This window comes from Ursus americanus, chromosome 16 (genome assembly GCF_024610735.1).
Source record: "Ursus americanus isolate L20-20 chromosome 16, mUrsAme1.1.p, whole genome shotgun sequence".
Lineage (NCBI taxonomy): Eukaryota > Metazoa > Chordata > Mammalia > Carnivora > Ursidae > Ursus > Ursus americanus.
In genome coordinates, this window is record NC_142142.1 from 9,632,861 (window position 1) to 9,649,008 (window position 16,148).

The window sequence follows — 16,148 nt, forward strand, 5'->3', positions numbered from 1 at the left end:
TGATCCAGACTATCTATCTACTGATGGCCCCTACCAGTCATTTTTTATTCTGTTGCCTTGTTTTATTTCCTTTGTGTCGCTTATCATTATCTGAAACATATTCCTTCACTCGTGTGTCTGCCTCCTCCATGAGCACAAAAACTGCATGACAGCCTGGACCTTAATTCTTTTTTTTTTTTTTTTTTCAAGATTTTATTTATTTATTTGACAGAGACAGAGAAAGAGTATACAAGCAGGGGGAGCTGGAGAGGGAGAAGCAGGCTCCCTGCTGGGAAGGGAGACCAAGGGGCTCGATCCCAGGACTCTGAGATCATGACCTGAGCTGAAAGCAAGAGCTTCACGACTGAGCCACCCAGGCGCCCCTGGACCTTAATTCTTTTTTTTTTTTTTTTAAAGATTTTATTTATTTATTTGACAGAGATAGAGACAGCCAGCGAGAGAGGGAACACAAGCAGGGGGAGTGGGAGAGGAAGAAGCAGGCTCACAGCGGAGGAGCCTGATGTGGGGCTCGATCCCAGAACGCCGAGATTACGCCCTGAGCCAAAGGCAGAGGCTCAACCGCTGTGCCACCCAGGCGCCCCTAATTCTTTTTTTTTTTTTTAATGATTTTTTATTATATTATGTTAGTCACCATACAGTACATCCCCGGTTTCCGATGTAAGGCTCAATGATTCATTACTTGTGTATGACACCCAGTGCACCATGAAATACGTGCCCTCCTTACTACCCATCACCGGTCTATCCCATTCCCCCACCCCCTCCCCTCTGAGGCCCTCAGTTTGTTTCTCATAGTCCATAGTCCCTCATGTTTCATTCCCCCTTCTGATTACCCCCCCTTTCTTTATCCCTTTCTTCCCCTACTGATCATCCTAGTTCTTATGTTCCATAGATGAGAGAAATCATATGATAGTTGTCTTTCTCTGCTTGACTTATTTCACTTAGCATTATCTCCTCCAGTGCCGTCCATGTTGTAGCAAATGTTGAGAACTCGTTCTTTCTGATAGCTGAGTAATATTCCAGTGTATATATGGACCACAACTTCTTTTTTTTTTTTTTTAAAGATTTTTTATTTATTTATTTGACAGAGAGAGACAGCCAGCGAGAGAGGGAACACAAGCAGGGGGAGTGGGAGAGGAAGAAGCAGGCTCATAGCAGAGGAGCCTGATGTGGGACTCGATCCCGGTACGCCAGGATCACGCCCTGAGCCGAAGGCAGACGCTTTAACGACTGCGCTACCCAGGCGCCCCTGGACCACAACTTCTTAATCCAGTCATCTGTTGAAGGGCATCTCGGCTCCTTCCACGATTTAGCTATTGTGGACATTGCTGCTATGAACATTGGGGTGCATATGGCCCTTCTCTTCACTACGTCTGTATCTTTGGGGTAAACACCCAGTAGTGCGATGGCTGGATCTGGACCTTAATTCTTGATCCCTGTTGTAATTCCTAGCTCCTTGGGACAGTGCCCACACATAGTAGGGTCTTACTGAATTTAAAAAATATTTATTTATTTATCTTAAGTAAGCTCTACATCCAACGCGGGGCTTGAACTCATGACCCGAAGATCAAGAGTCACATGCTCCACCCACCAAGCCAGCCAGGTGGGGTGCCCCTGAATGGTTTTTTAAATAAATGAAAATAAATGGAGGATAGACTACTTACCTGGATTATCTGATTCATGCGAGGAGTGAACCCTAGACTTAAGACTCCGAGTCCTTGGAATTTCACCGCATTAGTATTTTCATCATCATCATCATTATTATTATCTCATTTATTATCATTCCACCGCCATCATCATCAACAACAGTGCTTCGTGGCTCATGCAGGTGCTTACTGTTGATCGAATGAATGAACGAATAGACATTAACCTTATAGCTAGCTTCAAAGGACCTTTCTAGTCTTATTTACTGTTCCTCCTTCCCCCGTTCTAACTTCTCACATGTCCTGTGCTCCGGCTACTCAGAAGCAATCATTTTCGCTTAGCACACCTTGTCTTCACATCTCTGTGTGTTGGCTTATTGTGCTGTTCCTTCTGTTTGGAACTCCTATTCCTTTTTGATGAGTTCTCGTTCTTTCTTCAGGACCCAGTTTGGCATCCCATCCAGATAGTCACTCTTTCTTCCGGGCTTCCCTGTCGCTTTGCCCGCACCACCGTTAACAACTCATCTCCTAGAATTATTGTTGTGTGTTGACATAGCTGCCTTCTCCCTTAGGGACAGAGCTCCTTGAGGGCAGGGACAGTACATTTTCCTCTCTGTATTACCAGGAATCATTGCTGGGGCTGCCACACGGGAGCTTCACAGTATTTGTTGAAATCCATCTGGTATTCGGCATAGGCTACCTGCAGAGCCACGTGCTAGGTGTTGGAGGAGGAGATGAGCAAGGCTGGTCTAAAACACAGTCCCTGGCCCCGAGGGCTTACAATCTCATTGGACATATAAGTCCTTTTCATAGGAAAAAATATTTTAAAAAACCAGTGTGTTCTACAGTTAAATGTGAGCCTGGAGAAAGCTTCATGTGGCAGAACGTGTATAGGACTGGACTTGGTTTCTGGTTCCTACTCTACTATGAACTCACTATGTGGCCTTGACACATTATTTCTCTTCTTTAGACCTTCGTTTTCTTCTCTGTAAACGAATTTATTTGATCAGAAGTCCTGGATGATTTCTAAAGCCCGATTCCAGCTCTGACATTCCGAGTTTGGCTCCATGGAAACTAGGTGGAGATGTGGCCAGAGCTCAGCAGTCTCGGTTTGCCCCCTGGTGGTCACTCAGCCACATCACAGCCGGGGAGACAGCTCCAGGCTTTGCCCAGGGATGGAGATAGCAGAGCTCAGAGCCTAGTAAACAAAGAACTGTGGAACAATGATCATTCTAGAAGAGAACAAATCAGGTTTCTCACTGGTCACTGGTGAATGGGTGTAGAATCCCACCCTTCCTCAGAACAGAGGAACTTGGGAGATCATGCGCTCTGATATCAGCTGAACCCATTTCATATCTGTTTCTTTCCAAACCAGTCAATCGTTGGGGGGCTGCTTTGTAGTCCCCCTGACTTTTTCTTCTGCTCCTGTCACAGTGCTCTGTTCTGAGGCACATCCTTCATTCTGGTCAGTATAACTATCTATCCATTTATTTATGACAAAATGGGTTTTTTCCCTCCCTTTCACTCTTTTCTTGGAGTAGGGCCATGAGCCAAAGTGAAGGTAGTAGAAGGATTTCTTTGGTGGGAAGGTGACCAACACTAGCAGATAAAGGGCTGTCTTTTAGGTGTTTCACTCAAAGTTGGGTTGGGGAGGGCATTTGCCTATTTCCTTATTCTCTATATGTTGAACCTAAAGGACTTCTTCTTTTTTTTTTTTTTAAGGTTTTATTTATTTATTTGACAGCCAGCGAGAAAGGGAACACAAGCAGGGGGAGTGGGAGAGGAAGAAGCAGGCTCATAGCGGAGGAGCCTGATGTGGGCCTCGATCCCATAATGCCGGGATCACGCCCTGAGCCAAAGGTAGACGCTTAACCGCAGTGCCACCCAGGCGCCCCGAACCTAAAGGACTTCTTAAAGCCACCTCTATTCCCTCAAAAACAAACAAACAAACAAAACAAAACAAAAAACGAAAAAACCCACAACTAAATCAAAGATGGAATTGGTTGCTTGGACTCTTGGGCCAGAGCCTAGATGAAAAAGAATAGGGACTCTGAGCGTAGGGAAGAGAGGAATAAAAACCAAGAGGATGGGAAGGAGGGGCAGAGAGAGACAGAGTGAGAACAGTCACTGATTCCAGGTGAATTCATAGGTATCTAGACAGGAAATTTAAGGAAACTAAAGATTGATTTTTTTCCACAAATGTGCTCATCTGCTAAACGGAATTTTTCCTTTTCTGACAATGCTCTGTTCCTTGAACCTCGCTAAACCTTAAAGGCATGTCTAAGGGGATAACATTCATTCAGTCCACATTATCTGGAATGTGCCAAATGTTGTACCTAAAGCTGGCCCCGCCAGACGGGCGCAGCATCCATACCTTGCCTGCCTTGTTCACTGCTGAATTCTCAGCACCTGCACTATCCTACCGTGTAGCAGGTGCTCAGAAGCGAGTTGTTGAATCAATGAACGGTACCTGCCCTGTACTTTGTCCACTGATATCTCAGGTCCACAGAGGTAAGAGGAAGGCTGCTTGGATTATTTTTATTCCTCGGTGATAATGATAGGATTGAGAGTTAGTCTTATAAAATACACATCCATATTACTCCTTTGGTCCAAATGTTAAATCTTTCAATAGTCCCCCAAGAGCCTGAGTTTCTCTGTAAATGGAGATAACGCTATACACACCTCACTGGGTTATTTTAGGTCTAAATGAGATAGATATATCATTGCCTAGCATATCCCTAGCATGTGGTATTTGCCCAATAAATTCCAGTTCCTTTTAGTCTCTCATTTTCAGTCCAATCCAGTGTTCCAGCCACATTTTTTTTATTTTTTATCAGTCCCACACAGGAATGCCAGGAAGGACATCCTGTCTGTCTACCTGGTGAACTTCTCCTCGTCCTCCAGAACAGAGCTCGAATGTCCTTCTCTTCTGTGAAACCTTCATCCCACTCCCTCTTGCTTTCTGCTTCTTCATTACCGTGTGTGTGTGTCTCAGTTACAGGACATGTAATTCTGTTATAATTTTTTTCTGTTGTAATTCTTTACTTATAGTTTTGTTTCTCTGTTAGGCTGTGACCTCAGGAGTACAGGGACGAAGGCTTATTTGCATTTGTAGAGTGTTTACAAAGAGTCTGGAGGAGGCGGGAAAGATGGCAGAAGGGTTAGCTTTACAAAAAAGAACTGCTTCTTCCTCCGAATCAAAAGGGAAGTAAGGGAAGATGAATAATAGTAAGAATGTAACAAGAGGGGCGCCCGGGTGGCACAGCGGTTAAGCATCTGCCTTCGGCTCAGGGCATGATCCCAGAGTCCTGGGATCGAGCCCCACATCAGGCTCCTCTGCTGGGAGCCTGCTTCTCCCTCTCCCACTCCCCCTGCCTGTGTTCCCTCTCTTGCTGGCTGTCTCTATCTCTGTCAATTAAATAAATTAAAAAAAAAAAAAGAATGTAACAAGAATCTTTAAAGTGAAAGGGGAGACGCCAAATCTCAAGGGAAAATCTGGCTCGAGGGAGGAAGAATCCAGGGAGAAGATATCACCCCAAGAGATGAGGAGGATAGGGGAGCATTGGTGGCATTGGTATGGTCTGATCCTTCTCCTTCCTAGATGGGTGAGGTCTCGGGATAGACTCAGCACCTGGGCTGGTGAGAAGGGGCTGGTGGGCCTGCAGGGAGGCCCTAACGAGGCTGAATGGCCTTGCTTCACATCTGAGTCTTTCAGTCCCGCTGGAGGAAGCTGGAGACTCCAGTTGCTGGGGAGGGGGGCGGGGTGGGCAGTGATGTGTATGAGGAGCTCTGGGGGGCTGGGGTGGTGTGGAACCGTGGTCGCAGTATGAGAGGGAGAGCGGGGAACTGGGGCAGCAGTGCAATCCCTAGAAAATATGGTAGGAACGGCAGAGCAAAAGCAGCTGGAGAGGGAGCATTGGTATGGAGGCTGCACTGTGATTTGTTTCAATTGGCAACTTTGATGACTGCATCCGAGCGAGTCTGTGAGTCCCTCTTCCCTTGGTGCTCTGTGGTGGTACAGGTGGGGGCTTAGAAACGAGAACACAGGCAGCTCTGGCTCATTCTACACTAGGCTGTCGGACTAAGCTTCTTACATGGTTTTGTAACTTAGAAAGCCCCCTAGTCAACCATTTTCAGGTGACATTTCAAAAACAACAAACCAGTGTCTCCGTCAGAGTGCTTTGATGCAAACGCCAGAAATTGTGAGAATGTCAAGGAAAGAGAATTTACTGGAAGGCTACAGAGTTGACAGGAAGGCTGGAGAGTTGGATATGGAAAATGGGTTGTAACCTAGCAAGGCCAGGCAGCAGGCACCACAACCAAGTTCGTGCCTCAGGAACAATCTGGAATGGCCACCATCACTATGGTAGGGACCCCCATACTCCCAACCCCTCTGAGGGACCCACTGTGGCTGGACACCTACTGTCTCTGTTGCTCTGAATAATTCTAAGCTTGTCAGTAGGTCTCGTGTCATTCCCTGAAGATTCAAAATTCAGAGATGTGTGGCCAGGTGGGGTCCTATGTCGTATTCTAGCCACTGGGGGGCAGGGAGAATATCTCTCAGCCTTAGTCTTAGCAATCCTGCAAATATTGCATAGAGTGGGGCACTCCCCCAAGTAAGAAGGACTTGAGATGCTGGTGGTAAACTAAAATAAAACAAAATGCCTACCATGCCCTCATCTTTACTTTTCCTTTCCATATATTCTGTTTTTGTCAGTTGTCAATTGCGATCATAATCTCAGGCTCCTAGATTTGACACGTTAGAATCATCCTCATCGCCCTCATTTTCCCACACAGTGAAAAACTCTCCAGATTTCTTAGGTTTGCCTTGCCTTCTGTGCCTGCTACTGCTTTAGTAAGATTACTCTGGCAACGGCATAGAGGAAAGAAGAGACTGGGAGAAATTGGGAGTCAGACTTCTAGAATGGTTGAGCTAAAAGAGACCTTTGAATTGATCTACCGTAGTGGGTCTTATCTGGGAGTTTTCATAAGAATTCCTATGGCATTAAGGAAATACACATGCTGGTATTTCACCTTCGGTTTGGGGGTTCAGTAGATCTGAAGTGGGACTTTGTTGTTGTGTGTGTACCTTTCTGAGGTGCATCCGAGGTTGAGACTGCTGAATTCCAATACGCTTGTTTTAAAAATGAGGGGACTGAGGCCCACAGAGAAGTTACCTGTTCGAAATCACACAGTGATTTAATGATAGGGATACAGGGGCCAGGACCAATCCTAGATCTCCTGGCCATTGGTCTAGTGCTACTCAGACCTCTTATTTTTTCCCTCTGTAAAGGAAAATTTCCTGTCTTTGTGTCCAAGAAAGCATGTTGCATGTCTGTGGTTCAGCTCTTCCAACAGTAAATAGGCTTCAGATTAAGAGCCGCAAGCTGTCAAGAATGAGCCCAGACCACAGGCCCCATTTCTTTTCTTTTCTTTTTATTTTTTTTTAAGATTTATTTATTTATTTGACAGAGAGAGAATACCCGCCTGCGCATGCTTGAGCTGGCTGGGGGAGGGGCAGTGGGAGAGAAAGAATCCTGAAGCAAACTCCCCAGTGAGCATGGAGCCTGATGTAGGGCTTGATCCCAGGACCCCGAGATCAGGACCGAGCTGAAATCAAGAGTTGGCCACTTAACCGACTGACCCACCCAGGCGCCCCCCGAGGGTCCTATTTCTAATTGTACTTGGCTTGATCTCTGGACCACAGGCCTCCTTGTCAGAATCTGGGCAAAGCATACTCAGGAATCTCAACTGGGTGCTGAAATGCGGAGGATCCCCAGATAAAGGACAGTCCAGCCGAAGCCATACTTCTGTGTTTGCCAGCATTCTGACTGGGCCTCTGTGCACACAAGATCTTGTTTCAATTACTCAAAGACTCTTCTTCAATTCTTGACTGTTCTTTAGCCATCTGGTTCTCATCCTGGGAATCGACTTTCTTTTTCCTGTTCTCTGACTTCCACCAATCACTCTGGCTTACCACCAGTTCGGACACTATTTCCGGGCAGTCTCATGGAAAACCAGGGCCTCTGATGCCTTCCATTCCATTATGTTGCTTTTTTGATTTTACTCTCCTTATAAAATGTATGCTTTCCTATAAAGATTCCCAACAGGAAATGCCATTTGCTTAATGTCCTCCTGTTCCAGATCTACCTTAGTGCAAAGAAAGCAAAGCGTGGGAGAATTGCTACAGTAGAACCATCTATCAAAGGGGAGCCATTTTTTTTTTTCTTCCATCCCCTCTGCATCCAGAAGGGGGGCTGGCATCAAAGTCCGAGCACCTCACTTGGTGACTAGCCCCAGCGGGAATGACGAGGTCCGAGCTGTCCTCTGGGAAGCAACTCTGAGAGCTGTAGAGGATGCATTGGAGGAAGAGAGGCCGTGGGCAGGAAGATAATCCATAGGAGCTACTGCAATAATCTACGTGAGAGATGAGACATGAATTGGGCAGTGGGAGTGGGATGAAGAGGAGAAGATACTTGGGAAAATCATCATTTTGGTGGGAGAATAAGAAACTGACACATGTGGGAGATCAGGGAAAAGTAAAGAACACTAGGTTTAGAGCTTGAGGAACTGGGAGGATAGTACCTTTAACAGGATAAGGGGAATAAGAAATATGCTGTTTTGGAACTAGGGTGGAAAACAGTGACTTTAATTTTGTAGGTGAGGAATGCAGACATCCAAGATAATGTTTCCATCAGGCAGTTGAATAGGCAGGGCTGGACTCAAGAGGTCTGGACTGCAGATTATCAGTTTGGGAGTTTGAGCTGGAAGAAAGTGTGAGGTGAGGGTGAGGTGGCACCCAAAGGACTGAGGCCCGAGCCTAGGGGAATACCCACACTTAAGCCCCAAACAAGGGGGAGGGCTCAAAAGAGTCTGAGAAAGAGCTGAGGGGTTGAGAAAAAAGCCCAGGAAAGTATGGTCTTGCCAGCCAAGGGAAGGGAGTTCCGGGAAGGATATGAAGAGGGAGGATATGGAGATGAGGACTGACGAGAAGCTGTTATTTTTGGTAGTTAGTTGCTGGTCACAGTAGGCCTGGTCATGACAGCTACCCTCACATCAAACGAAGCACTGAAGGAAGGTTCTAGATAATTCATTATCTTCCCTACTCACTTTAGCCTTAGTTATCAGGGTATAGCTGGATGAATACCTGTAATTACTTCATAAAGTTTAATATCGCTCAGAATTTCCAAATTCCCTCAATCCTCAACTTCATCTGGTTCAGTAAGAGGAAATTGCAAAGACTGGAGGGCGAGGCTGAAGACTGCATATAAGGTAATCATAAATATTAATGAGATTTCGCCTTCCGCCAATCAGGCCCGGGAAGAAGCTACCCCGGGCTCACTGGAGCCCCGCCCCCTCATAAATATGTAGACAGCACCGCCCGCCGCGCACTGCCCCGCCCTCTACTCTTCTCCCTCGCAACGGATTCTCCCTTCAAACGGGAAACAAGATGGCGGCGGCAGGTCCGAGTACTCGGGCCTCTTCCGCGGCGGCAGCGGCAGCTCTCAGTCGGCGGGGCCGACGGGGCCGCTGTGACGAGATGGCGGCAGCCAAGACTGGGGCCCCGGGCGCAGCCTCTGGCCCTGCGCTGCTGGTGTTGCCGCCACCGCTGCTGCAGCCGCCGCCACCGCCGCGGCCGGAGGAGTCGGGCTGCGCCGGGTGCCTGGAGACCCCGGGGGAAGCGGCGGCCCTGCCGTGCGGCCACTCGCTGTGCGGAGGCTGCGCCCAGCGCGCCGCCGACGCAGCGGGCCCGGGTTGCCCGCGCTGCCGAGCCCGCGGCCCGGCTTGCGCCCGCCGTCGGGCCCGCGACGACGGCCAGGCCGACGCGGAGGTGCAGGGCGAGCGCGCCCGCCGCGGCCAGCCCGAGCGCTGCCGCCCGCGGCGGGACGGGGGCGCGGCCGCCGCGGGGCCCAGGCCGGAGCAGGAGCCGCGCGCCGCGGCCGCAGAGCCAGGTGGAGCTTCCCCTCCTCCCTTTGGGGTCTGGAGCGAGGCCGAGCGCGCCCGGCCTGGCCTGGTTAGGGGGTGGAGGGTCCCAGGCCGTACTCGAGCGGCCGAACTCGAGTTCCCGTGGGGTTGGAACTGGGCTCTGTCCAGGTGCATCTATTTCTGAATTTTGAACTTCGGAATGAAGTACGGGCAGGATGGATTTGGTGGGGCAGTGAGGGGATCCCGCGCCTTACGGAAGTCAGAAGTTTGGAGGGAAACGGCATTCTTGGAACAAGTTAGGGCCAGGTTGGAATGGTGTGTGGAAGAAGGGTTCCGAACTTTGCAGGGGCCCCGGAGGATCAGAGAAGTGCTTGGTTTAGTGTTGGGTGAAGAGCTTGGGGTCGAACTGCGTGTAAAGAAGTGGCTCCTGGGCCTGAATGGATCAGTGAGAGGTATGGAGTATCCTGAGTTAAGGGGACCGGTTGCGCTTGAGGATGTGAAGGGAGCTTTTCAGACTTGAGTGTAGAGTGGGTTGAGAGAATGAACTCACATGTGCAGTTTTCACAAAGTCTCGAAAAATGCATGCTTAGCACAGAGCCTGGCACATAGTGAGGAAGCAATAAATCAGGGTTATTTATATTTATAATAATTCCAAAAATTAATAAGCTCCAGTAGTGCTGGAGACAAAACAAAACTGGATGGGGTTTAAAAGTTTAGTAAATGGAGATGGGTTGGAAGGGCTGCTTCTATCTCCATGGCAGTGTAGGTTTCCTACTATCATCCTGGCAGTTAAAAATCTGAGGCAGGACTGTTGCTTTCAACTTCTTGCCTTTCTTTACCCCCCCATTGCCTGCCACTCTTTGGTGCTGAGCTTGACATAGAAAGTGTCCTGTAAAAACCACAAAACAAAACTGTGTTATAACTTAGGACTCTTTTTGAGACACATCCAATCAATACAACATCTACAGCTCTTTGATAAGAAATGCTTACCTAGGAGGAGATTTTCAAGAAGCATGATTAGGAAAGGCCAGATATTTGCACGTTTTGTGTTGGGAATTCTGCCATGTGTTATTTTCAGTAGGGAAAAGAAGGCGTTGCTTGTATATGAAAGTGCAGTGTCTAGAAACTACAGGTTCCAGAATGCAGTCTGTTGTGATTCAAGTAGACACCTGCCACTGTCCTAGGATACCTTACTTTTTTATTTCCGCCTTACTTTCCATATTCCTTATTATTCCTTTTAAGCTTCATAACATCCTTATGAGATAGGTACTTTTATTTCCATTTTACAGATGAAACTGAGGCCCAGATGTTAAGTAACTTGCCTAAGGATGAAAACACAGTTCCATCTGATTCTTGCTCAAATCAGGCAAGAAAGCCTCCCCAGATGTCATCTAATTTGTGGGTGCTGTGTGATGATCTCATATGCTCTTTTAATTTGCTTCAAATTCTGAGGTTATGGTAAAAAAAAAAAAAAAAGTATTTTTCTGGTCTCCCTACTAGTACTGTTGGTTAGATGGTCAAATAGGATAGAAATTTCTATTCTTATTTCTAAAGTCTGGACTCCTCTGTGAAATAGTCTGAAATTTGATCTATGAGAGGGACTATGGCTCGATAATTTGTGCAAACTTTTTCCCTTGAACAAATTTGTCATAAAGTGTATCAGTGATTAAGGAAAATTATATAAAATGAGATTCCAAATTAGGATGTATTGAATCACTGAGTATCCAGCAATTACTTTATATGTTTATGAGGATGTGATGAAAAATATTTTTCCTTAAATGTTCTTGTTGGATCATTGAGTGTATATAATTACAGGCTTATTAAGTCAAATCATTATGGAAGAATATTGCTGAGCAGGGTTTGGGAATTATCTTCTAGCTTTGGTGGGTTGTCTGGACTTCTTGAAGTTATATACAGTTCTTTAATTTAAAATTCTAATATGTAGTGTATTCACATACATATAAGGATGTATACAATGGAAAGATTCCTCCTACCCCTTTACTCATTTCCCGCCAACATCAAAATTCTCATTTATTCCAGTTTCTTTATGCTGATACATAAAAATTCAGATATATTTATTTTAGTTTTTGATCTTTTTACACAAAAGGTTGTATATTGTATACGCTGTTCTGTAACTTGCTTCTTTCATATAACAATACATGATGGAAATCTTTTCATATCAGGTTTCTTTATTCTACTTATAGCTACAAGGAATTTCATTGAGTGGCTAGAACAATTTACTTAACCATCTACTGGTGGACATTTAGTTTGTTTCCAGTCTTTTGCTGTTATAAATAGCTATTCATGAAATTGTTATACACACACACACACACACACACACACACACATGTATTGTTATGGAGAGGTCACCTGTAGCTTTCATCAGATTCTGAAAGAGTTGCAAAAAGAAAGCTAGGAACCATTGTTTTAATACAGGTCCCTCATTCTATGGGAGGGAGAACTGAGGCCCAGAAGAGAGTAGAAAGTGACCACAGGCACCTGGGTGGCTCAGTCTGTTAAGCGGCTGCCTTTGGCTCAGGTCATGATCCCTGAGCTCAGGTTATAATCCCAGGTTCTGGGATCGAGCCCCACGTGGGGCTCCCTGCTCAGCAGGGAGCCCGCTTCTCCCTTCCCTCTGCCGTGCCCTCTGCTTTCCTTTCTTGCTGTCTGTCAAATAAATAAATAAATAAAATCTTAAAAAAAGTGACCAGCTAATGGGCATCATGAGTTAGTAGCAGATAAACAAGGACCAGAAGGGTAATCCATAAATAAGAACTAAAACATAGCCTAATTCCCAGTTAAATGCTCATGATAGCTTTTAATAGGGAAAACTAAAGATACCGGTTTTATAAATATTTACATTGTGTTTTTGAGTGGGAAACAGCAATAGAATTAGCAATTTTAGATATAGTCGGAAGTATATTGCTTAGCAATATTCTTTTGGCATAGTTAGGCCAATTGATGAAAGAAAGGTCAGGCCTGCTCTATAATACTGGAAATTAAATTTTGTAGTAAATGCACTGGTGTTTAAGTGAAATTCTTCCAATTTTGTTGTTGAAGCCCCATGGCTCTTTCAGAATTGAATTGTCTATGAGATAAGTGCAAGAGTTTGTGCTTGTTGAAAATTTTGGTTGTGTTGGTGACATTTTTGTTTTTTTTGCCAGCTTCTTGGCAAGCCTTAAAGTTCAGAACCTTAAGGACTCCTGTATAAAATGTTTCGTTTTATTATATGCATTGTCGGTTTGCTTTTGGATATGGTATCAGTGGATGTGTGCAACATTGTGTGAAGGCTGCTTCAGCTTTGTGTTCCTCCAGGAGCTGTAGCTCGTTGCGTATACCGACGTAGTGTTTGGACCGTTTGGAGCAAAATTCGCAAGTATGCAATGAATGCCTATGCTCTGTCAGCCAGGCACTGTTCTAGGTCCTTGGGAGACATTAGTGAATGAAATAGTCAAAGGTTTCTTCTTCTTGGAGCTTATATTCTAAACTTAGAGACAGTCTTGGTCTGTTGATTCAAAACAAATGTAGCACACAGGCATAGATAGATACCTTTGCAACTGCAATTGACCCTTGAACAACAGGAGTTTGAACTCTGTGGGTCCACCTATACATGGATTTTGTTCAATGAATACGTTACAGCGCCGTAAATGCATTTTCTCTTTCTTAGGATTTTCCTAACATTTTCTTTTCTCTAGCTTTATTGTAAGAATACAGTATATCATGCATATAAGATACAAAATATATGTTAATCAGCATTTTGTATTATTAGTAAGGCATCCGGTCAACAGTGGGCTATAAGTAAAGCTTCGGGGAAGTCAGAAGTTACTGTGGAGTTTTTGTTGTGCCAGGGGTCAGCTCCCCTCACCTCTGTATTGTTCAATGGTCAACTGTGTATACAACAGCAGTACTTAAGTCTCATTGATAATAATTAATGGATTTTAAGAATTCATTTAGTCTTTTGATTTGAAATCAAGCATGATCGTTCTGAATTATACTGCCTTTGAACTTGAAACCAAGACCTTGGGGCGCCTGGGTGACTCAACGGGTTAAGTGCCTTCGGCTCGGGTCATGATCCCGGAGTCCTGGGATTGAGCCTCATGGCGGGCTCCCTGCTTCTGCTTCTCCCTCTCCCTTGCCCCTTTCCAGCGCTCTTGCTCTCTCTCTCTCAAATAAATAAATAAAATCTTAAAAAAAAAAAAAAAAGACAAGACACCAAGACCTTTTAGGACAGTTCTTTTCCTTCTACCATGGGTAATAATTGAAGAGAAAAGCTAGACAAAGGCCAGTGAACGTTTTAAACTGGCAGTTAGCACTTTTTAAAAAATGTTGAGTGTTAAAAGTGCATTTCAAAAATTGAATAGTACCTCATTTATCCCTTCCCTTTAATCCTACCCAACCTCCCTGTTCACTTAGGGTTAACATTATACATTTTAAAAATTTCCTCTTTCTGTGACTAACAAGTAGTTCTGGTTTATTACTCAGTTGGCAGACAATGTTTGCTATGTGTGCAGCCTAAACTGCATTTAGAACTAATGAATAATGAAATCATGTGATTGTAGTGTAAAAGGACAAGAATTTCCCTCATCTGTAAGGATTTGTTTTGGAATGTATAAAATGACTCAACTTTTTATCCTTAATGACACATATTCCAGAATTCGAGAGTGTCCTTATGTGTTATACTAATGCCGGAAACAACGGAGAATGAGATCACCTCACCAACTAAACATTAATTGCCACTGGAGGACCATCTCTATTCTATAGAATTGAGGATTGAGCAGCAGGGATTTAGGAAGTATTTGGTTTTGTCCATTCATATTTCCACTCCTGCCTGCCTTCCAGTTAACCTGGGTGAGTTGCTTACCCTTGAATTCATTTATATTGGAGTTTCTTTGAGCGTAGGGTATAGGATATGTTTGTCAAATATCATCCCACTAATTCAGTGAGCATTTTGGGGGCACATGCTCTGTAAGATGATACAGTAACAAAGATGAATAAGACATGGTCCCCGCTCTTTGAGTCTTCGCAGTCTGGTTGGACAAACGCCTTACCTAATAACATTACAAAGTGGTAAGTGAGGTGAACGCATAATGCCAACAGAGCATAGGAATGGGATAACTAAGAGTGGAGGAAAGCTGAGGAATTTGAGCTGTATGTTGAAGAGAGTAGGAATTCATCAGATGAGGGAGGAGAGGATGGCCATTCCAGGGAGAAGCTGCATGTACAAAAGTGTGAAGACCCTTGGCCTATTCAGGGACTGACAAGGAGTCAAATATTGATGGAATGTGGGACTGGAGTGGGGAAGGAGAAGAGAAGGGACTATGGAAATTAGATCACAAAGAGCTTAGTATGTCACGATAAAAGAATTTGGGACTTTATCCTATAGATGATGCAGAGCCCTTAAAGATTTTTTTTTAAGGGGGTAATGGGGAGAGGGAGGGAGAGAATCTTAAGCAGGCTCCATGCGCAGCGCAGAGCCCAACGCAGGGCTCGATCTCACCACCCTGAGATCATGACCTGAGCTAAAATCAAGAGTCAGATGCTTAACTGACTGAGCCACCCGGGCACTCCTGCCCTTAAAGATTTTTAAGTAAGTGGAATGACATCATCATAATGTGCTTCAGAAAGACAATATTGGTTGGAGTATGGAGGAAAGATGTGAAAAAAAAATGAAGGAGTCCAGTTAGGGGGCTATTTTAGTAGTTCAGGCAAGAGATGAAGAGGGGCTGGACTAAAGCAGTGGCTATGGGGGTGTTGCCTTCAGTCATGCATTAATTTAGTAACCATTTGAGGGACTTCTATGTGCTAGGCACTGGAACTAGAAATAGAATAAAAACATGACTCTTTCTCTTCAAGTTGGTGTAGTTGGGAAGATTGGTATATAAACATGCCCCTGAAACATATAATAAATGCAATTATAACCATAATGCAAGATATAATTGTAGAAAGCAATAAGTATATATTAATAGAGCAAGTTAACAGAGCAGGATCTGGAGATAGACTACCTGTGTTTGAATTCCCACTCTGCCATTCATAGCTGTGTGTCCTTAGTTTCCTCATTTAGAAAGTGGGAATAGTAATAGCAAAATCATAAGGTTGTCGTTAAGACTAAATGAGTTATTAGAATGCGTGGCAGATGAAGAGCTCAATGAATGTTAGCCATTTCACAACGAAGAGAATCAAACTTGGGACGGGTCAGGAATGGCTTCAGTAAAAGTTAGACACTAGACCCTGAATATTCGGTAGGTGGGTGACGGCAGGATAAAGATGAAGGAAATCAGTATATTTAGAAGCACGGGGGTATGAAATAACGAGACTTCTAGGGATTGTTACGTAGGAGTGGTTGGAGCATAGAGTTCATGGGGGAAAGTGGAAGGAGATGGAATTCCAGAGATCAGCAGTTACTGGATAATCGTGGACTTTGAATGCTGTGCTCAGGAGTAAGGATTCACTGAAGAGTTAAGAGGAGTTCTATCTTTGCATTTTCAAGTGATTACTCCTATGGGGTTAATGTAGCAAATGGATTGGAGAGCCCAGATTCTCTTTTAGCAAGATGGCTAACTGAGATAAGACTTATCTGCTACA

General features: G+C 44.9%; 1 protein-coding gene across 2 annotated transcripts in view; it reads left to right on the forward strand.

The window, feature by feature from the left end:
- Nucleotides 1-9,054: 9,054 nt before the first annotated feature.
- RNF169 (ring finger protein 169) overlaps nucleotides 9,055-16,148 on the forward strand; it is an 85,337-nt gene continuing 78,243 nt past the window's right edge. For both annotated transcript variants that reach the window (XM_045816148.2, XM_045816149.2), the window contains exon 1: nucleotides 9,055-9,592. In XM_045816148.2, coding sequence (XP_045672104.2) covers nucleotides 9,091-9,592 — 502 coding nt within the window. In that variant the 5' untranslated portion in view covers nucleotides 9,055-9,090. The remainder of the gene's footprint in view (nucleotides 9,593-16,148) is intronic.